The following is a 23,439-nucleotide window of genomic DNA, read 5'->3' as shown; positions in this document are numbered from 1 at the left end:
ATAGCTGGGGGCTTGAAAGTGACCTGGTAGCCCACCAGCCCACACAAGTGGTGTTGCCGGAGTGAACAGGCTGAAGGAGACAGAGAAATAAGAGAGTTGCTGGATCTCTCAGGGGAGCAGGGAATTACACAGAAGAGAAGGAAAGGGAAGGAGAGGTTTTAAGTCCGCAGACAAAGGCAGAACTCAGTTGGGAATGAAAGAAGTTGAATATCACTGATGGAAGAACAATTGTCAGTAACGCTCAGACTCATCCCTCCAAAATCTCTCTCCTTTGTAGTGCTGGACAGCTTGTCTTGTCACAACCAGACACATTTCCCTTTCTTTTCTTTCCTTTCCCACTTCCCTCCTTTGCCTCCTCTCCTTCAGTTCCCCTTGCAGTCACTATTAAATATAAACACCAAAAAAAAAAATCAGACTCCGGTGAAACGAAAACAGAGGTCAATGTATCTACAGCGCCAATTAACAAAACACACTCTTCAGTTATTCTAATGAGACATCACTGCTTGCATCTGCTTGAGAAAATGCATTCATGAGTTCAGGTGACTCTGAGTTGCTTTGGAGAATTGCCCTATTTGCTGAACTTTTCTGCAAAGGCTGCATAGGTGTTCAGCTCTTTTGATAATCCAATCCCAAACAGATATTTTGAAGCCACAGAGACCAGCTTGGCAACAAGTTTCCATGGACTTTCAGTTGGAGCTGGTTATCTAATGTACTCCTGCAAGTCTCCTCTTTAATTAAATTTTCCCCAGGCTAATGTTCTTCTGCATTAAAACACTGTCATGGACAGAACGGTCCAAGGTTAGACACTTGGAGGAGATATCTGCCCACACGTTGGGCTGACTGGAAGCCACGTGCTCCTGATTAGCATGGCCTGCAATTCACACCATGCCTTTCAGTGGGACTTATTAACTTGGGCTGAGTGCTGTACTAAACAGGGCTTACCAGTGTCTGGTCAGCTTAAACCCTGGGCAGAGCTCACCCCTGCCTGCAGAAATAGGAAGATAGGGAGCAGTATCTGTACTTACACACCAACCGTAGTAATTTCAGGTGGCTTTTCAAGCCTTTGGGTGGGTTTATTCCCCAGATGGTCCCGTAGAGCTGTACAGAAGGAATTGTTAATACCCTGTGAGTGATTAATAAAACACGGGAGGGAAAAGGAAGAAGAGAAAATGGAAATAGGAGAGTGCTGACCACAGCCTCAGGACTTCAGAAGAGAGGTGTGAACACAGAGCAAGTGTTGCTGATGGAAGAAACTCATCTGCCAGCGTCTGGCAGTGATTTTAACACATGTAAGGTCACCAGCAGCATCACTATATCAAACAGGCAGTGCATTTTAGAGAAATTACTTCCCCTAAATGACCCTTTCCTAGGAATTTTTGTTCTTTAAACTTCAGACACTAAGATTGCCATGTGGAGCAGCAAACTTGTCACCTAACCCATGCTACAATCGCAGACTTCTGAGGGATTGCACTGTAATAATAACCTGTGCAGCAATGGGTCACTTGCTGTGAAGGAATCACTTTCTTCTCAGTGGAAGGTATCTCTCAGGCATCTCTTTTTGTAGGATCAGGCCCAAAATGTATCTATTTTATTGTTGTTTTAGACAACCACAGTTCCCCAACTTCTACTTGTTATGCTTCGTAAACTTAGTCAAGCCTTCATTCTTCCTCAGCTGTCAGTTAAGCTTTCCACAACATTGTAAGCTCGGAAAACCAAAGCACTGGTTTGGTTTGGTTCAGTTTGGTGGGGAAGAGGGAGGAAACTGAGTAAAGGAAATCTGTTCATATCGATAGGAATCCTGGTACAACCACAGTGAGACTTTTGTGAGAGCTCCAGAGAGATTTTCTGTTGCCATAACTCTAATAACAAAGACTAATGCAGCTAAATATATATACCCTGTTAAGAAAAACGTAAAGAAATTCGCTTCTGAGCGGAAAAGTCCCTGAATATTGGGAATTCTGCAGGTAAGATACAGGAGAGTTTTCTGACCCTTGCTTTCAAGGATTTCTGATATCAGTAAACACCTCAAAATAAGGTAGTTTGTGTGACATCTGCATAACAACTGCGATATCAGAAAAGTGAATGTGAATTCAAAGTCACACTGAATAATTCAGGCAGGCAAGTATCCCCATCTGAAAAGCCCCATGACCACACAGTGCCAGAGGAGGCAATGTCTCCCTCAGTGCCACATCATGGTCCTTTTGCAAGGGAAGGAATTTGAGGGTAGGTAATTTGTTTGGGGTTTTGTTGTGGGTTTTTTTTTTTGTTTTTTAAGTTATTGCAGGTGCCTGGTTATTCTAAATTTCCAGTGAGTAAACTTGACACCCTTTGCAGAGGTCCTAGATCTATCCATTTTGGAACAAAATAAGAACTATTGTACTGGGTCAGAAGAAGCGTTACTTTAGCCTCTCCTGCTCTACATGGCAGAGCCCAGTTGCAACTTCTTTGCATACAGGACCATTCCTAATACATGCCAAAAAATTAATGACATCCTCAGAACTGTGGAGCAGTCCCGTGACAGCAGAGCACAGAGCAAGTTGGTATGCCTCACCCTTCACATAAGCAAGTACTAAAAGGTCACGTACCTCATAATGACAAATAAAGGTCTTGGCTGCAGCAAATATGGGCAACTTTACAAAAGATGTAGAACTTTTTTATTAAGGCTGGTAGGCTCAGACAGGCCTTGTAACTGTAACTCTCCCTGTCTGTCTTTTGTTCAGGCTAACATAACCTGGGCTTCTAATTTCATCACACAGGTCCTCCCTAAGCTTTCCTCTGGAGATCACATAAGGAGCTGCTGACCACATTGCAGAGGGATCCCCGCACTGCTGCTGTTTAGAGAGATATGGAGAGGGAAATCTCTGTTCTGTCCCCAGCAGGCACGGTCACGGCCGAGATTTCCTCTCTGGCAGCTGAGCCTGTGTAGAGAGCCAGCCCATATCCTCTGAGCAGTTTGGCAAAAAAAACCCACAAAAAACCACGGAGATTTAGCAGTGGAGAACTTCAGTTTGGAAATAATCAAGGGAGAAAAGACTGTCTGTCCTTGGAGTCTTGCTTTCTATTAAATATCTTTGCACAGTGCAGAGGAATCCCCTGTTCTGACAGGTGGGACTTCTTTAAAAACAGCCCCCCTCAGTGTCATATCTGGGGAGATACCACAGGTAATCACAAGTATTAGATGGAGTCACCTAGATGAGTAGTGTCTGGGATGCAGTGATCTGTACTTAAACACACCACAGCAGTCAGCTAATTGTGGCTGTGCAGCCCTGGGATCCAAAATCAGCCAGCTAAGCACGGCACTCTTCCAGCTCACCAAGCAGAAAGAGGTCCCTGGGCTGTGCCAAAAGTTCACACGTACAGAAAATCCCCCCCACTGAGAAGCACACACACGTGTGCAGGCCACCACTGCCACTCCAGCTAAATATTCTGCACAACGTATCATGTCCCCCAAAACCAGGGCTCTCAGGGACAAAAAATGTGAAGTCTGGTAATAGCGGATGTTCCCATATCATATGGAGAAAATTGGCACCTCCTTGGTGCAGGCATGAGCAGAGAGGAGGAGGAGGGATGGTTACTCAGGGTGTCTCCTGGGCTGCATCAGGACCAGTGCGTCACAGGCTGGCACATGCCACTCCACCGCACACCTTGGCACGTGTCACCAGGCTAACTACTGCCAGGGATTCAGGAGGAAAAAAGCCCTCAGTAAGGTGCACCAGACTACCACTTCTCTGTCATTTGGGCCTTTGAATAACAAATATTTACAAAAGAGCAACTGAACAACTGGTCCAAGCATGACCCCTGAGGCAGAGCTCTAGCTTTATCTACTATGGCAGGCGAGCGTGGGAGATCCGCCTGGCAGGCAGTCACTGCACACCGTCCCCCTTGCCAGTCACCTCCAGATAGATAATTTCTACAACATACCCTTCAGTCCATCCTTTTTTTTTACCTCTCATTGCACGTTTCTTGGCTCAAGGCCATATGGGAAGTGTTTGTAACCATTCTTAATTAGCTATTTGTTTTTAAATTGTCCATTTGTATCCTTTTTATGCCCTAGCTGCTCTGATGACACTAGTGAGCGATTGCACTGTGTCTGTTTTATGTCTATGCGCTGACATAAGTTATGCTGTGTGATCGGTTAATGTGCTGGAACTGCATGACAATCTCTGCCTTCCTGCCTGCTTCCATTTGGGAGCAATGCAAATCCTAATAGCAGCTCTCAAAGTTAAATACAGTTTGATAAATAATAATAGAAAAGTAACATTAGATTATTACTCTACATTACTTCTTTGAAGGCAGTTGCATCTGCCAGTTCACAATATATTTTTTCTCCCCAATACCAGAGAAAATTTTGACAGGCTGAATTACCATTTCATTTCTGACTAGGAAAACATTGACAAGATTTAAAGGATGGTTTTGAAGAGAAACCATGGACATCTAAATATGTAAATCACACTTCAATGAAGAAACCTCAAGGGGTCTTAGGTATGGGAGACTATTAACTGCAGAACCATCTAAGCAAGATTTTTGCTATAAAACCACATACCATATGTGCTTTTCCTGACTATGACTCATCATCTAAATAAAAATTCAATTCCAGTTTTGGGGATTTTATGATTAAACCCATTTTCTTGTTTCTGCTGTGCTTATGTACGATTTTACATCTGTCTTAACTCTATTTCTTTGTCCCTATTAGTGAATGTAAGTTACGTGGTTGGTCTAACACAATGCTTTTCTCCAAGGTTGAGTGAAACATGGTGGTTTCAGCTTAAATGAGTGGTGGGTTTGCTAGAGCCCAAAGTGATGTTGATGTTGCTCACCTGCCATTTTGCAGACAGTAGAAGAGGAACTTCTTCCACGTGTACAACTATGTCCATGTTATGGTGGTGCCAGGGCTCAGAGGTGTGCGGTTCACATGCTTCGGGTGCTGCCTGGATGATTCAAAAGAACCATAACAGAAAACACAGGAGATTTTGACCAGCCTCAGGTCTGTAAGTACATTTTAAACCCACAAAGTTTGAGTGTGTTTGAAATGTACTCAAATATTTCCTTCTTCGCCATTGTGTCCTCATGACCCATTGAATCATCAAAGGCTCAGAGATGAAAGAAGGACTTACAGTTAGAAAATGCAAAGGACTCTCTGCTGAAGGGGGAATGGTTTGTTGTATCTTCTTTTTTTTAATCCCAGAACAAATAGCTCTGGTGGATAATTTTCTGTGAGGGTTTTCACTGTAATGAGTAACTGGGCTTCCAGAAAGCTGTTTTATAAATAAAGTAAATAAGCTCCCAATCAAAAAACCCACAGAAATCAATTGCAAAATCCCCATAGTGTTTCATGAGCTTTGAGTCACACTCAGGAAAATTACCCAAACCACTAGCCTGTAGAGAATTAAAAAAGAACATGGTCCTTTCAGATAATTTTAGTGACGTCTTTCTTCAGACTATTTTCTACATATGGTAACATAAGACCTGTTATCATATTCAACTGAAGAAAAGACACCTCATATACCTAAACACCTTCTAGTGGCCTAAGACAGCATTGACAGGTCAAATTCACCTATGGTATAATTCAATTGAGCCAATGAAGCTGTATCAAAGGAGGATTTACTGAGCTGGCACAAGTGTCTAATCTTTATATTTGCTATAAGAGGTTTTTACCTTTTCAGAAATGGCTGTAATTTATTTTGGAGATGAATAAGTTTCCACCAGGTCAGAGTGAATCCGATGAAAAAGGACACCTGAGGACCCTTAGGCCTTTCTCTCCCACGAGATGGGTATGGAGGTGGAACTACCCACTCTGTAGAGGCTTCATTGATTAAATATGAACTTTACATAAGAATGTATTATTTTCAACCTCAGAAATATTTACCAAAAAATCAGGGATCACGATCTACTGGACAAAAGGAAAACAGTCACAGCTCTAAAAGCCGGAGAAGACCGAGCCATACTCCTCGGGCTGGCCATGATGGTGTGCTCTATCATGATGTACTTTCTCCTGGGAATCACCCTGCTGCGGTCTTACATGCAAAGGTAATTTCATGATGGTTACCCTGATCTCACACTCTGCTTCAGCTGACTTCATGTGGCTTATTCTTCTGACTCTTTTTATTAAAGTTTTATAATTTTTTCTTTGGTCAACATAGGCTTGATTCTGCACTTCCTTACCCCAGTATAAATTAAGCATAACTACAGTGAAAGCAAGTTGAATAATACAAGCAGAAGTGAGGGAAGAATTAGATACCTCTTCGACAAAATCTTGATCCATAGGCTTTAGACTTGCCACAGTCTAACACCATTCTAATACCCATATCAGCTGGTCGACAGCCTGCTGAACCCTGTAAGCCTCTCAGGGGCTGCTGCTGAAAAGCCCAAACGCAGAAGAAAACAGCAAAAATATTTACCAGCATCAACAAACAACACACTTTCAGATGAAGAATGGAGAATTAATTTGGGAAAGAAATCAAGCTGCTTTGTAGCACGTAGTTTTCCATGTAGGTTATTTTCATTTTAACAAGTGAAATCCTCCTGAAATATAATAATTTGCTGAAAGTGAAAGATCATCTTTCATCATTACTGCACTGCACTAAATTTTTCTCAGGCCTTCTCTGGCTTCCTTCTCTGCCACAGAGCAGAAAGTTTGGCCTGTGATTCATTAGCAGCATTTGAAATCAGTTTTCAAGCACCAGCCCTATTTAAAATCCAGCCCAGACTGTAATAAGACTGTCAGCAATGTTTTTTCTGCCCTGATCAGTGGAGTTAGAAGAATGAAAAATGTATAACGGGATCAAATTATTAGTCTGTCATGCCCAAAACCACCACGAGGCAGTGTTGAACACCTGGCACATTTTGGCTTATGCACCACAGGCTGCTTCTTTAGCCATGTATAGTGAGTGCCTACAGTCAACTGATAGGAACATTCTCAATTATATTGGTGCACCTGCAGGAAAATATTCCTTCTTGACCCTGCAACGATAAGGAAAAAGTAGCAATGCCTGAGGATGAACTGTACTGATTTGCAGCATCTTATTTGTGCGATAAAGGTATTTGTCCCTTTTAAAATCCAGGCAAAGTTTAGATTTTGAAAACAGAGATCAAGACCTGTTAAGTATCCAAGAGCATTTGCTTTTCCAAATTGTTCTCCCACACCTTTCAGCAATATCAGTGTCAATTGCAGAGACTGCTAAGGTCAAAATTGCTCATGCGAAGAAGACGATTTATATTACAAACTACATGAAAAATTGCCAGAAGATATCAAAGCACCTACGAAGTATCAAATGTTCCATCTTCACAAGTCTGTTGTAGGTAGTTGTTACTCTGTTACCCCCATGCATGAATAAAACAGCAGTCGAAAGGTGAAAGGGAGGAGAAGATGACAACCCAGGAGTCTTTGCTGTCACTTCTCTTCACACAGCCAGATCTCCTTAGGGGTTATTCTCCTTTACAGACAGCAATACCCCTCCAACAAAATACTGCCTGGGAGGGGAAAAAAAATCCTTTCACTTGATTTCCCCCCAGAAATCATAGCATAATTTAATATAAATGTAAAACAGAATATACAAGCAGAATTACTGCCAAAGAAAAATACCAAGAGAATTAGCCAGAAATCTTTGATATCGCTTACTGTGTAAAGCCTTTTGTAGGTTTGGCAAGGGGCAAGCAGAGCCTCAGCCCGTTCATGGTGAGGGTCACGACAGCCGTGCTGGGTGTGAGCCGAGGGGCTGAACGGGGCTAAAGGGAAGCCCTGGGGTGAAACCTTCCCCCAGCTTTTCACAGAGCCCTCAGTGTGCCCTTCCCACTGCTCTCATCCCTAAGGAAAATACAGCCATAGATTTTTAAATACATGCAAGAAACCCAAGCAAACATTGCCAGTGCACACCCAGGCTCCATCATTCCAGTTTTAGCCTCTGGTGAGTTGCAGATAAGCTGAAATCCTCCAGAACAATTACAACCACTGACTTAACTTATGGAAAACTGAGCAAGCTGCCACTAGAAAAAGCCTTTCCACAGGTACACCACCACTTGCATGTTACTGTGTCTTCATGAACATGAATATACATACCCTGATAATTTGAAGCTCTCCTCCCAGCCCTCACTTTAAATTGAGCTGGGCTTGGTGGTTAACCATCAAGTCTTGGCCCAGGGTGTCCTGTCATGCAGCACTGTGTGTGTTGTGCTCTACCCAGGGCAGGCTGCTTAGTTTTCTTCTCTGATATCTCTGCTGATTCCCTTTGGTTTCAAATATACCTTCTCCAGGCTAAAAGTTCCAGTTCCCTTTTCATTTATACATAGACATAAATGAATTGGGTATTTTTGTGCCCAAAGCACAAACTTTGGGTACTACAGAATAATACACTGTCTGTGATGTGTGACGTGAGAAAGTCCAGCCTTTGCTCAAAGCCCTGCAACAGACACCATCTCCTACAAGATGCCCCCTGGTATATCCCTGATGATAGCCTGAGCTGCATTTAGTGCTTATTGCCCATTCTCGCCATGCTCTAACATCTCTTTTTTTCCTACTTAGTGTCTGGACAGAAGAGGCTCAGTGCTCGCTTCTCAATGCATCCATCACAGAAACCTTCAACTGCTCATTTAGCTGCGGTCCAGACTGCTGGAAAATCTCTCAGTACCCCTGCCTCCAGGTGTACGTTAATCTCACTTCTTCTGGCCAGAAGCTTCTGCTCTATCACACTGAGGAAACAATGAAAATTAATTCTGAGGTAAGAACACAGAATAAAATTTATTCCTAAATGGGTTTCTGGAGGGATGCTCACCTTGTTATACCCATTCCTCACTTTAAAGCAATATAAGGCTTCCAGCACTTGCTTCACTGGTAAATACAGAGCAGAGAAAGCAGAAATCGGTGCACAAACTGAGCTCACATCTCTGGAGGGGGCAGTTTCTACCTCCATCCCATGCAGGAACTGCAGCTCATCCCACACAGGGTGGTGTCCCCCAGGGGCTGGAGCCTCCCTCGTCCTTTCCAAATACTTTACAGGCGCAGGCTAGCGCTGGTCACTTGTCACATTGATATTCTTGTGGAGCTGTGGACAAGTCACTTCCCACCTGGGTATGGCTCTGTGTGATAGCAAACACCCCTAGCGATGTGCATGGAGCATCCACGGTGGTGAGAATAAAAACGGCCTTATTACTGCAGGGCCAGGCAAGGTGACAGGGAGAGACAAGAACCCCATGTCTAACAGCAAACTTGTCTCTGTCTCAATCTCTGGTGACAAACTCTGTGCCCTGAGCATCTCTGCTGAGGCCAGCTGTGCCACTGGGGTCAAGGCACAGCACTTACCACTGTGGATGGTGTAAAGATGCTGAAAGTTTGCTGAGAAGGGACTGTCAAGATAAAAGTGGCAGTGTAAAAATAAAAGGCCTGGCTTTTGGGCATGTATAAGCTAAGGAGCCACGTCATCTTTCTTGCACAACTTCTCCAATTCCAGACATTGAACCAAAAAAAAAAAAATACTTTTAACAAATCTGCAGAAGAATTCCTCTCTCTGCTTCAGCAAGTACAAAATCCAGCATAACTCCATCCAGGTGGGATGGAGACAGCTCCTGTCTGGAGGCTATAATGAACGCAGTGGATGCACAGAAGGCATCTCCCTGCAGCCTGCAGCCACAGCTGTGCAGCTGACGCAGTGCTGTGCATCACACCCAGTCAAGCGACTGCCTCCTCGCAGGTGGCTGTTTGCTCCTTCCGTATAGCAAGGCAGGATCGGACTAAGAAATGTCCCTCTCCCCTCCTTTCTTTCTTCATATCTACAGCAGCTGGGTACCCAAGACTGCAAGCTGCAGTGAGCTGGGATGCTGCTAAGTCATTAGACTTACAAGTGTCAGATTTGCATTAACTACTTAGTTATCCAAGGTCACTGAACCCCAAACTATGGGTGCTTGGCAAAGCGCAGCCTGTGACAGCAGAGCTCCGGTTCAGGCTGCTGACAACATAACCTATTGTGTTTCTATTTATGGCAGCAGTTCAGCAGACCAAATTACTTCTGCATATTAAGATGAAGCGATATTAAAATTAGTCAAAGCACGGCATGGTTGCACTGGGCCGGTTATTGTGCTGGATAATTAGCTTCTGTGGCTGAGAGACAAAGTCCTCTGGATCTGAAGTGTGAAATGGAGAAGAGTGCCCTCATCTTCGCCTCTGGTTTGGCGTCAGTGCAGAAAGGAGGCACTGGCTGTCATGAAGCCTGTGGCAGGGCAGATCCCACTGTCTGCAGGGGCAGAAGCAAAATCCAGTGACACTCATGCCACAATTTGATTAAAACAGATCAGATCAGTCTCTGTGCTCCACTTGGTTCAAATAAATCAAGAGATTCAGCATCAATCTCCACATTCTGTTACCAATGATTTTTGCTTGCTGAAGTGGACTTTGAAATTCTCCCAGATGCCGCCTTCTCTTAATTTAATGTAGGCACAGTTAATACTTCTTCAGCCCAAGGTTGTTTTACAGGTTAAGCTCTGCTCTCAGGAGGATTCCTAGGTTTTCCTGACATGCTGCTGGCTATGTGACCTGAATCCAAACACAGTTTTGAATGGAAGTTTGCAATGTCTATAAAATACCTGGCTTCTTGTGCCTGGCTGAGATTAGCAGAGACTCCAAGCTCAGATCAGTACAACCCATCTCAGCTCCCCGGACAGGCATTCCCTCTCCCCTGGCCAGAGAGCAGCCCCATGCGGTGGGATGAGCAGCCCTGAGCACGGCTGGTTTTGTGATGCTCCAGCTGAGTGCTAGCTGTCTCTCTCCACCTACTCAGGTCTGCATTTCCTATCTTACTCCTTGCCAAATAAACAACAAAAAAAAAGCCATCCCTGGCTCACTGAGCCCTGACATTGCTGGGGATCCTGCAGAGCATGGTGCTTACCCTCTGAGGCCAACACCAGTGACATTCAAAAGGTCAGCATCCCCTCACCAACCTCTCTGCCTCGCTGAGCACCGCCACGCACGCAGAGCAGCATCTGGATCCTGTCTCTCTCCTCTTCCTGCCAGCTAGCACGGATGAAGCAAAATGCACTTTGATTTTAAATAATGATTAATCTAGGAGACTTGCTGTCTAACCTAGCTGTCAGCTCGCAAGGTGCAGTAGGGAGTAGGTGCAATTTATATTGAGATCTACAGCATGCTGCTGCCAGTCTCCGGTGGGAATCAGTGGGAAGTAAGTGGATACCAGTCAAGCTGCTCAAGTCTTTCCCAGGAAAATGTACAAGATTTTTCATGGCTTTTCATTGCTCTTTCTGTGCATTCGTTATCTCTAGCCTTTAGGACAAGCCCAGCCCCTCATCAATACTACAACCATAGTGACTTAAATGCTTTCACAGCTACACTTTCCTTCCCCAGCTGTCAGAGGCTGTAACAGCCTCTGCGAGACTTAAATTGGCTGATGTCCCCTTGTGCCTGGACCACAGAGCCAGGCTGTCACACTGAGGAAGGACTGTGGTAGTTAAAGCAGTTCTAGAGGCCCCATTTTGATCTCATACTATATCATTTTGATTCTTTTCATGTCATCACAGCCACTGCTGATTTATACCCATGCTCCATAAGTGAGATAACAAGCAGGATTTAATCACCAGAATCACCGTTATGCCAGCTATAACTGCCTGGGACTCAGAAATGATGGGGGATCTCATGGTGATTTCCCACTGACGGTTCAGGTATTTATAACATGGGCAGGAGTTTGCCTGGTGCCCAGGGGGAGCAGTGATGTTCAGCTGTGGTTCCCAGCAGACCCATTTCTGCGCTGGGACTGGAGAATTCAGTTTGCAGGAATCAATATCAGGCCAACACAGACACAAAGCCTGTTGCACTTTCCAAAGAGATGTAAATTGTCATTCTGACCACTTTCTCACAAAGATCTTGTCAAAGTTTCCAGGCTCAGCATGGACACAAACCCCAGCTGCAGACTTATAGCAAGAGACATGTATTTCAGTGCCCAGCCTGAACTGGGGGATTTTCTGGCAATGGTGTTTTCAGAGTAATGTCACTGATTTAAATGAAACTGCCCCCAGGCTTCCTCGAGATGATGTGTTATCTCCATCCTTGGAGATATTCAGAACTTGACCAGACAAGTCCCTGAGTAACGCTGCACTGAGCAGGGCATTGGACGGGACATGTCCAGAGGTAGTTCATACAGGCTACCTATCCAGTCCTTTAGATTAGGAAAGTAGAGCTGGAAATGTAATAACAAGTTCTCTTTGTAACTGTCTAGTATGTCCTTCTTGTGATCAGATTGCAAGTAACACAAGAACCACTTTTCTCACAGTGTATCACAGAATCTTCACTTGAGGTAGAGACACAGACATTGTTTACTTTCAGATTTGCAGATTTCCAAGTGTTTGACAATGCAGAGGTGTAATAAAACAGCATAGATTTAGTAGTCTACATTCACAGCTACTGCATAACAATTGTGGATATAAAATTCCCTGCCAGGCATTGGAGAAAACTGAATGAAGATCAAACCAAAGAAAACATCAAAACATCCCATTATCCATGTCTACCTACTTGTTCATCAATGACCCATGCAACATGGCAGACACCAGCAAGCAGAGCCAGCCCTGTGCTATCCCTGGGGTCTCACTGGGGAAGCCAAGGCACGAAAGGAGGCCAGGAGCACCGCACAACCACAACATAGAGAGTCCTTGTGCTAAGGAGCTCCTCAAAGCTGAGGCCAAGATGCCTCCAGGAGCTCAGAAGATCTGCAATGAGGCAAATAGCATATGAAGCAAAGGGCACCCATCTCTTGGAGAGCGCATGGGAGACCATAGCCTGGAGAGAGAGACAGTTTCAGCACAAGGAGCCTGGCTGAGAGGCAAAGCAAACCAAGCTCCCTTGCACAACTACATACCACAGCTTCATACTCCCAGACCCTCATGTCATGGGCAGCCCAACCAGCCCTGCACAGCTGGTGTCTCTGTGCCATCAGGTGTAGGAGGCAACAGCTCAAGTTCTGCTTCAGCATCATCATTTTCTTTGAAAATGCTTGGAAAATACTCAGACTTGCAGGAAGTCAGACCTCCCCCAGCTGCATTCTTGGGACATTTCTGCAGACTTTGAGTCCAGGAATCTGTCATCATTTGGGCTTTTACGTGCCTTGCTATGTTCTATCAAGAGGGAAGGACTGGACTTTGGCAAGAGTGGCCAAGTCCTCTTTTAATCTCCTCCCTCAGAATGCTTCATGGGACTTCAAGAAGCAAAAATGTATAGCACCAAATTTGCAAGAAAAAAAACCAAACCAAACAAAAAAAATCTGAGCCGGAAATACTGTTGTTACAGCAGGGACAGCACATAAATTAGCAAAAGAAAATGAGGTATGTTCCACTGAGAAATCTCCCCTACTTATTAGATTATGATCTATTAAAGAGTCATAGGCACTGGAAGAGAGCTTATGGCTTTGGACATTTAAGACAAAGATGGGCAGAGTGCAAGAGAATATCCTGGAGGGAGCAGACCTGCACCAGCAGGAAGATGGATGAGATATTACTGCTCTGATATTTTTCCATCTCTAATTTCTAGAGCTCTATGAAATATTCATAATGGCAGTGCTGCCATGCTCTACCCTTAATACTCCAGTCTGCTAACACCAGACAATCTTTCTGCTGCTCTTCAAATCATATTCTGTACTAATAAACTTGCCAATGAATCAATCAAATCCTGTTATGAGGTTAATCCTTTGATCATCATTAAGACAAGAGATTTGTTGCAGTACATTACAAAAAAGTCACAGCATAGTCATGAAAAAGAATAGAGGAATATTTATAGAGTATATACATTAAAACTATAATAATCAAAAGCCATGGCTCACATTATTTTAATCAAAACATCTTTTTTCCTTTGCAAAACTCACTTTCTCTCTTTAAATTACCTGGAGCTACTTTAGGTACTCACCCAGAACAAGCAGGTTCAGCATCATAGGCAGGGACCATGACAGGGACTCACAATCACCCCATAACTGCAAGGGAGCAGTGACGTGGTGGTTCCCCCCATACACGTTCAATGAAAAGTTAAGCAGCAGATTTACCACCCCTCCTGAAGCAGTTCTTGACTAGGTAGGGAATTTAATCAAAATCTTGTGCAGGTGTAGAAAATCTTCAGGTGTGGAGGGGCATAAGTGTCTAGAAGAGAAGAGGGAGTGAGGAGCCTTGGGCTGCTCCTATTGGTCCTCTTCCAGCACAAGCAAATTCAGGTGTTTCTGCTCTAGGTCAAAATGCAGGTGGCCTCAATCCTTGTGTGTCTGCCCACAACCCCACCAGCTCACACTACCTCTTTGCAGGGAATGGTCAGCACAGCCAAGGGTCACTGTCCTGCCTGTTCCATGGAATATCTTCAATGCATAAACTCCATAAACTAGTTTTTTAAATTAACTGGCCTTTAATATTCTTTGGGAATGCTGGGTTGAAACTGTGTTAGATAGAGCCACCCCCAAAACTTCATTTCTTTGTGACTATGACTGAAATTCAAGAAGCATCTTCAGAGAGAAGGAACTGTTTGACTTATGCTGGGGTCAAGAACAAAAACAAGACTAAGAGCCAGCCTGGTAGCCAGGCTGATCTTCAGCTAGAATTTGAATGAAAGTCCTGTGGGTGGTCAGTGGGAAAATTATTTTCTCCTAGACTATTTGTCCCTAATCAAGACATTACCCGCAAGGGAAAATTTGTATAAAGGTCTCTCTTCAGCCTTCTCTCCTGTGGGTGAATTCCTGTGCCCACTACGATCACTTTGATCTGATCCAAGTGAAATCTGAACTACCAGATTTGTATTTACAGAGAGTCAATTACCCATCTAACTGCGAGCATATGTGTGCCACTTAAGATGAAGAGGTACTTCATCAGTTCCATTTTTGCATGTGTAAATTAGCAATAATAATATATTCACCTATCTCACGAGGCTGCTATGCAGATTAAAGCATTAATGTTTGTACAGCACTTGGAAGTTCTCCAATGGGAAATTCTGTAGATGTGCAAAATATTGAGTTTTGTCTGTGATAAATTTATTATTAGCTTAATAGTATTCCACTCTTATTATGAAAAGCATAATCATCTTGAGATTTGCCTGCTTGCCACCTGAAAACAGACATGATATCTGGTTTGGAGATGAATTTTTCTCCCTCTAATTTCTTCCCAGTGTTCATACATACCCAAGTGTGGCAAGAATTATGAGGAATCCATGTCGCTGGTGAATGTTGTGATGGAAAACTTCAGAAAGTACCAACGCTTCTCCTGCTTCTACGACCCTGAAGGTGTTCAGAAAAATGTGATATTAACCAAACTGTACAGCTCCAATGTGCTGTTCCACTCCCTCTTCTGGCCCACCTGCATGATGATCGGCGGGGTCGCCATCGTTGCAATGGTAAAGCTGACTCAGTATCTTTCCCTCCTCTGTGAGAGAATCCAAAGGATCAACAGATAAAAACGAAAACTTCTCTGAGATTTAATTACAGCGAAAATACTGTTTTCTCATTCTTCACCAAAGAACCTTAAGTTTGTAATGTGCAAGTCTGTTATAAGTTCCTTACTATATTCTGATAAGTAGAGCAATAATGCAAAAGCTGTTCTATATGCAAACATGATGTTATTATTATGCAGACAACTGAAAAAAATACTGTTTTGTGTTGACCGTCTATATGATCTTGTTTTATGCTGAGACTAGTACTTCTTTCTTTTCTACAGCCAAAATAGGGCTCAGTGTGACCATTTGCCAAGCTTAGCCAATTGACATTTTCAATGTGAAGGATTCTGGGGAAAATTCGCTGCTGGGACAAAGGGCAGCCAAACACTTGCGCATCACTCAGGTCCCACGTCTGGCTCAGTCCATTTGATGGATTTGTGACTTTGCTTTTTTATTATTGGCTGCAGGAGGGAGGAGGGGGGAAAGCACTGATAGGGGTTTTTTTATGGTAAGATGGCACAAAAGGGACGTATTTTGAGGCCAGGATAAGCATACAGTATTTTCAGCCTAAGTAGGACTTGGTGATGCTTTGTGTTTGCTCCCTCAGTTCAGAAGTAAATTTTGCCCTATGGTGTTTAAGGTCTTTTGGAAAACACCTTGGATTTTTATTTTATTTAGTGCTATAATTTCCTCCTGTCTTATCAACATCATCTTTGTCACTTGCAGAAGCTGTAGCCAAAAACCAGAAAACACCTTGTTCCATTTTCTATTCTAGTCTGAGCCCTATTGATGGAGATGGGACCAGAACACCTTATGTAAAGGTTTATTATTCATTTGTCTTGTATTTGCTACCATATCACTGTAAAGAAAAAAAATAACACAATCAGCTATTTTTTCATTTTTTACTTCCAACTATTTTAGATTTTTTTACTTGATATATATACAGATATATATATATAAAGAAAAAGCTATATTATCTCTAGTTGTGTATTGGAACTTGATTATGGGGATTTTTTTTCTTTGTTTTTACCAACTGGAAAGTGAACAGTATAACTCATGTATTTATAACCTTCATCCTTGGATAATATCATAACATGGAGAAGCAGCACTGTAGGATCTTATCCAATATTCATGATGTTGTTTCAGTCAAAGGTCTCTGTTGCTGTGACATCGGAACTGACAAAAATCTCATCCAGTTCTATGGCTCTATTAACTGAATTGTTAGATAATCATCATAATACATCTGGAAATCTCTCCTGACCTTAACTCAGAATGCAGTGCTGGCTGATGTGAATTATGATTTAAAAGGCCCAGGTGCAATGATCTATAGGAAAAACTGAGATTCTGACTAAGATGTTGTCCTATCTGTCAAATATTTACCATGGGGACCTTGCCAGTATAATTTCATGCACACTATAGTCATGATTTCTGCATAATTTATTTTTATTCCCCTGTAGAAAGCATTCCTTCTTATGTTATGTTTTAAAGACACCTCTCACAGTTTCTCACTTTGCACTCAGCCTGAAGGACAAACACAAGGCAGATCCTGTGAGCACCCTGTGAACTCACTATCCAATAGCTCAAAGAAACCATTTACAGACCTATTGAAACCCAGAAACTTTTTTTCCCCTCAAAAAGACTGCAAAGCAAGTATTCTGCTTAATTCATCTATATATAAGTACCCTTCTGCAACGTAGCATTGAAAATTTCAAGATGTTACAAAACTTTACAAGTCATGCAAGTGTAACGTGAGCTGTAAAAAAAATGAGTTCTCAGCAGTGAAAATGAACCTGCAATCTTGTAATCAGTAGTATAATTTTCCTTAGGTAAATAAATTCCTGGAGGGTGGGGGTATAATCAGGGCTCCAAAAATATGTAATAAAAATATTAAATTAAATCTTCCAGATTTCAATATCTTCTGCCTTCAGATCTGGCTTGTTTCATCAGACTTTTCTTTGTATCTTCTATTACCAAGAAATGAGGAGTGTTGATGCAACAGGGAATTCATAAAGGTTTATTTGCAAAAATGTGGTTTTGATCAATCTGTGGGAATCACAGAAACCCTCATCAGTGGATCTGGGCACCCTCAGCATCAGTGGGACTGGAGTAGCAAAGTCTTTGGTGGACTGACAGCAACCTTTATTTGACCACCCGTCCGCCAGCAGAAAGCGTGACTCACCCCCAGTGCCAGCATGGATTGGGGGACAGAGATGGGGGACCCCAGCCCTGCTGCCACAGTACCCCCCTGCTCTGATGCACAGGCACAGGACTGACTAGTTTCAGTGGTACCACCATGCGGGGACACGGGGATTCATTGCCTGGTGCCCATAGCACAAGGGGCTCCAGGCTGCAGACGCTCATTGTTGTTACAAAACCTTATTCTGCAGGTTTTCCTGAGAAGAGAGGTATCTAGGTGAGGCCCACAGAGCCACACAGACAAGGAGGCATTGTGACCCATTTCTAGATAGCCCCGGTGTCTCCCAGGGTGCATCTTCATCCTTTACGAAGTTGATTTCCCCTCAAGCAGAGAGGTTTGGTCTGCGTTCAGTGTTGCCACCCTCAATCATCCCTCACCCGTCTCCCTACCATCAGCTCAGTCCATGCTGCTGATCACGATTCACAAATCAGAAATACTGCACAGCATCACCAGCAAAGAGCTGTCTGTGGTGGCTTTTTTGCACCATTACAGACACTGATGTTGGCTGTTCACATGACAATTTATGTGGCCTGCAATAAAGTAACTCTTTGGTTGTGCATGTGACATTTTCGGCACCTGTATTTGTGCGTGTTCATTCTGGTGACAGGAAAGCTGATTGTTCCTGACATTTACACATCAAATGCTGCTTTCAACACATTGCACCATAAACATTTCACCAGCGCTCCTGTGGGTGAAACATCTTGACGCTGTTGCAGTCTATAATCATTTTGTTGACATTAACGGAGAGATCTGTGGGATAGCAAAACAACTTGAGTAATTGGATGGAGTGAGGTAAAACAATAATTTTAAACTGAATTATCCATCTGATCACTGGCACAGTTAACCCCCTACTGAAACATTTAACATTGCAAATGCAATTTTTGACAACTCCTGCTGCCCCAAAGAGAGGTCGTGTTTCACTGGGGATGTTAGCCTGTGCTATTTCTTTCTCTACTTCCATTTTAATACCATGTTTATCCCCTGCAAAAGGAACTGATGTTCCTGGAGCCAGCTCAAATGAATGAGAAATAGAGGGTAGTGAAATTCAGTGATCAGGCAAATCTACCCTGTTTCTGAGACTGGTCCCGACTCTCCCCAGCACTTTACCTCTTGATGTCCCAGCTGGGCATTCGGGACAGCAGGGAACAACCAGTTCTACAAAACCTCGGCATGGAAAGGTGCAATATGAAAATGGCAATGCAGTATTCACAGGCATTGTGAGCCTATGAGAGGCACCCTTGTGGGATTTAAAGTGTATAAAGTATTCCAGGTGCCAAATTCACATGGCCTTTTAATAGTTGTTATTTTCTTAATTAGATTATTTATGTCAGGTCTTATTTCTATTCTGGAACATCTAAATCTGAAGCTGAAGTGTGAACATCCCTGCTGTAATACTCTGAAACTTGGCACCTTGCAGCAGACTTACTAAATGTCACCAGCTAGGACAACGGAGAGCTTATTTTGGTTTAGCTTTCCTAATTGAGGAGATGTCACTTTATCTCACAAAATGTACCCAGAGTGCGAGTGTACCCAACTCCAGTGTGAGTCTGAGATGAATACAGAAAGGAAAGAAGGCTCAGGAAACACAAGAGCCTGCATATCTCAAGAAGACACAAATGCAGTGATTTCAAACCCGAGTGACAAAAAGGGAATGAAGTCCCAAAGTCCCAAGGCAAGGCTGGGGATGCTGCTGGCTATGCCTCCTCATCTCCATCCTCATCACCACCCACAGAAGAGTTCAATGGAAGAAGTTACTGAGAAGGAACTGGCTGGTGTAAGCCTGGTCCCAGCAGATTCCTGCACTTGTTGGATATGAAAGCTGTGACCTTACAGCAATACAACTGTACTAGTACAACCTTGAAAGGGAATGGCACTTTCAAGGTAATACCACCTTAGAAACCGGTCAGCTAATTTCCCTTCTCATACAATCATTCCCTTTTTAAAATAGCTGTAGTCATTCGAGTGGATTGAACCAGTATCTTTGCAGCAATACAATTTTCTCATAGACTCAGCATCTGAGCACGGTAGCATCAGCTCTCCGTTAGCCGCTGTACTGCTCATCATCTAGCAAAGATCTGGGAAAAAAACCCTCACTTTTCTGCTCTAGTGAACACTTGTCGCTTCCCAGCACTCGATTTTGCAGAAAGAAACCCTGCACAGTTTGTGGTGTACCCAAACATCTCACAACTGGATACAAACTTTGCCAAATTGTTTTCGTTGTGCGGGAAAGAGTGAAAAGCAGGGGTAAACATCAATTATTTTGTTTCAGTGTTTTGAAAACAAGATGTTTCCCTTTGTCAGTTTGAATTGATGTTGCCTTTTAAAATCCAGGGATGGGGGTAGCATTTTTATTACGAAAGCTTGAAAAATAAATATAATAGTTCCTCTGACATGAAACAAAACTATTGGCAATTGCTTAGTTCACTGGACATTTTGAACTTTTTTTTTTTTTTTTTTTTTGAGGCTGACCAGCAACACATTTCCTTTCTTCCATTTTTCTCACCTGTCAGTGAAGTGCAGGATCAGTCACACAGATGTAACCAGCAGCAGCCCTGGCTGGGCTCCAGTAATTGTCATCTCAGAGATCACTGATCATTACTATGAGTAAAGTAGAGCACAGCACCTACCTCAAAGAGTATAACAGCTACTAAATTAGGAGGCAGCAGGAAGGAGGAAAGGAACATTTATCCATTATCATTACCTGTGTGGGGCAGCAGCCACCAGACATCAGCTCCTCTCCCAGGTGCAGACATCCCCACAGAAGACGCTGCTGCTCCACGGAGCGATTCATGTGCATGTACTCGGTGCATTTTAAACCAAAACACTTTAATATTTATTTTACACTAAATGGAGCGGTCAGGCCACGTGGTTCAATTGTTTGAGCTATTGCAAATTAGGGAGGACCCTCCAGGCAGAGCCCATGGCCAGTATATCTGGGCAAGTGGATTCAGCATCCCACGTTAGCACCAGGAGCACAGCCAGCACAGCTCTTGGCCCATTGTAAGCTGGCTCTGCCAAGCTATGTCCTCTCTTGTACTTTGAGAAATCACAGTGAACCAGGAGGGGTGGGTGCCTCACTTGCCACCTGGCAAAGCCGCACGGCCTCTGGCCGCATGCTAGTCCCCTGACAAGACATTTTTTGGCCCTGACCTGCAGTTGCTGAATGTAAAACAAACCTCATTTCACACAGACTTTTTCATCCTTCAGAAATGATCTGGAAAAAAAAAAATGGAAATGATGCCAGGAGAATTCACACTAGGCTTTTTTGAATGAATCAAATCTCTCTGAACACTGAAAAGTGTGTTAACATTAGCAGAACCCTCCATACAAGCCTATCTACAGTTTATAGCTCTCCATTTTCATGCAGGGAGCTGGTAGGTGAGTATATTTTTAACTGAACTACATTTATTCAGGTGAGAATTTAGTGTATTTCATTGCCTAGTGATTGTATTGTAATATAGAGGGTAAGAGATGATCATTCTAAAATGCTCTGGAAACTCTGTACATCCAGCAATACTAAAGCGTGGCCATTTCCAGGCACAAGAGCAGAAAATGACTCATAAAAGTGATAAACAGAGATGAGGAATCAGCTTTCTCATCCAAAACACAGAAAAGTTTGTTTACTTTGGAAGTTCAAGAAAAACAGGTGAGAAGTAGAAGCATCTCCAGAAGGAATCAGGCAGGTCAGATTTAGGGGACCAGATATGTTCATCCCCTCTGGTACAGTACAGCAGGATCCGCCACTGCTATAGGTTGCAAAAAAAAAAAAAAAAAAAAAAAAAAAAAAAAAAGTGGGTTTTTTTCATGAGTGTCCTCCATTTCTAACACATTTCAGGGAAAAATGTTAGGAAACTGCTGAAACACTGGTTTTGGATTCAGTTCACCCCAAACTAGCTTCATTTTTAAAGACACCATTTCTAATACACCATTTTGTTTCAAAAGTTAGATTAATTTGGTTTGGAAAAAATACACAAACAAAATTTGAACCTGAATAGAGTGATTTGCCACTATCCCACTGAGATCTTTATATTGACCCAACTTTATTTTTTTCAGGTTTTTCAGTGTGCAGAAAACTCTGTTGATTTTCATTTGTCATCCCATACACAAGATATGAAAAAAACAGCTAAAATTGGCATTGAAAACATGCTTCCCACGCAACTCAGGCTAAAACATTCAAGAAAAAGTCTGCTAGGGTAGATTTTCTAATATATGTGATAATATATATGAGGAAGGTTGTAGGTTTCATCATCTCTCTCTTTAAAGTCTCCAACCTGGCTATTCTTTTGCATAACAGCAGTTACTATTCCATATTCAGTTATAAAAGCAGTTTTTAATACACAGCTACCTGCACACTTAACTCCAGATCACAAGCAAAGGATCTGTTGTGCCAGAGGCTGTCGGGCAGCTCCAGCCCCAAAATCAAGTGGGAAGGATTCCACTTTGAAATCCTTCCACGTGGAAGGCACTTATGGTTTTAATCACCATGCTCATAAACTCTGTTATATTCACCTCAGATTAAGTAGGAAGCAAAGTCTGATGACTAAGCAGCAACACCTTAATCACCCCCCTTACAAGCAAGAGTTCAAAGCCATTAATAAAGCAAGACAGCTGAACAATACAATGGGAGTTTACTAAAACTGCAGAAGGCTGCAAAACCCAACACGGAGGGAGTCCTGGTGTAATTACTCACTGCTTCCTCTGCACCACTTTACCATATGCTTAAAGACGGGTAGGAAAGCAGGTTAGTACCAGCAGCAGTGCATTTCCCACTGCCGGCCACTGTCTTTCCTTCCCAGTACATTCTGACTCCCACCCCCTGCACAGAGGAGTTGTTGGGTCTCAGCCTCCAAACATTAGCCATTATCTGCCACCGAATGGCTAAACAGGCCAGGAAATCTGTCTCAGAGTGTGTTATTTCATAGCACGTAAACTGCCATGGGGAAGTCCCATTAGTCTGAGGTTTCTATTAAACAGCCTCCAGGAAGGAGTGGAAAGCATGCAGGAAAAAAGACAGGTAATAAACATGAGTAAATGAGATGTTCTACTTTTGTTCGAGACAAATAAGGATCATCTGCTTTCACGTGGGGGTTTCCTGGGGCACAAGATATTCAGAGGCCTCGCTCTGCATGGGCAGCACTGGGTGTTGTGGTCTGACTAGCTGGGACACACCGGACAACAACCCTTGGTCCAGCCACCACCGCCTCTCCTGCCAACAGATCTGTCCCTGGAGGTACATCCAAAGGCAAGTCTGAGGCCACAAAACTCTTGTGCAGGTGGCATGCCCTGTTTGGAAATAATGCCCAGGATTTCATTTCATGGGCACAACGCATGGCCCGTCACAAATCTCTGCTTCCCAAGGAGTAGCTGCTTATTAGTCTGACTGAACCAGATGCTAAAAAGTTTGAGTATTCAGTACCAAAACCAAAAAACAAATTTCCAAAGAAAGAGAATGTCCAGTCTGGACATCTGACCTTGGTTCAGTGAGATCAGCAGTCAAACCTCCACTGATTTCAAACAAATCATGATTCAAGAGCAGCCCAACAAGTGAATCCGTGTGGAAAGCAAGTACTTTCTTCAGCAGTGAAGCTGCACACACTTGTGCTCTCTGTAGGTACTCACCGCTCACGTTCACTCATACCGGGTCTGGGACAGCATCATTAACTTACCAGCAACCTCTGTGTCAAAGGGGTTTGTGTCAGACAAAGCTCAAAAAAAATTTTGCAGAAAGTTGCAATGGAAAAATTTCCAACATGACCCTACTGACCTGAAGGGTCCACCTTCTCCAAAGTCACTGGTGATTTTTTTCTCCTCTGTTTACCAAAGACAAGAATTTGAAGACAGATCTTCTCCT

General features: G+C 43.1%; 1 protein-coding gene across 4 annotated transcripts in view; it reads left to right on the top strand.

The window, feature by feature from the left end:
• The window catches only part of LOC141927400 (calcium-activated potassium channel subunit beta-2), a 155,333-nt gene extending 138,028 nt beyond the window's left edge, over positions 1 to 17,305 (top strand). For 3 of the 4 annotated variants that reach the window (XM_074834589.1, XM_074834592.1, XM_074834591.1), the window contains 3 exons: positions 5,857 to 6,027; positions 8,519 to 8,714; positions 15,128 to 17,305. In XM_074834589.1, coding sequence (XP_074690690.1) covers positions 5,857 to 6,027; positions 8,519 to 8,714; positions 15,128 to 15,412 — 652 coding nt within the window. In that variant the 3' untranslated portion in view covers positions 15,413 to 17,305. The remainder of the gene's footprint in view (positions 1 to 5,856; positions 6,028 to 8,518; positions 8,715 to 15,127) is intronic. The other variant, XM_074834590.1, reaches the window with a different exon arrangement.
• Positions 17,306 to 23,439: the final 6,134 nt, after the last annotated feature.

Source organism: Strix aluco, chromosome 9, assembly GCF_031877795.1.
Source record: "Strix aluco isolate bStrAlu1 chromosome 9, bStrAlu1.hap1, whole genome shotgun sequence".
NCBI lineage: Eukaryota > Metazoa > Chordata > Aves > Strigiformes > Strigidae > Strix > Strix aluco.
The sequence above is the reverse complement of the archived record's forward strand: the minus strand, read 5'-3'. Positions and strand labels throughout refer to the sequence as shown.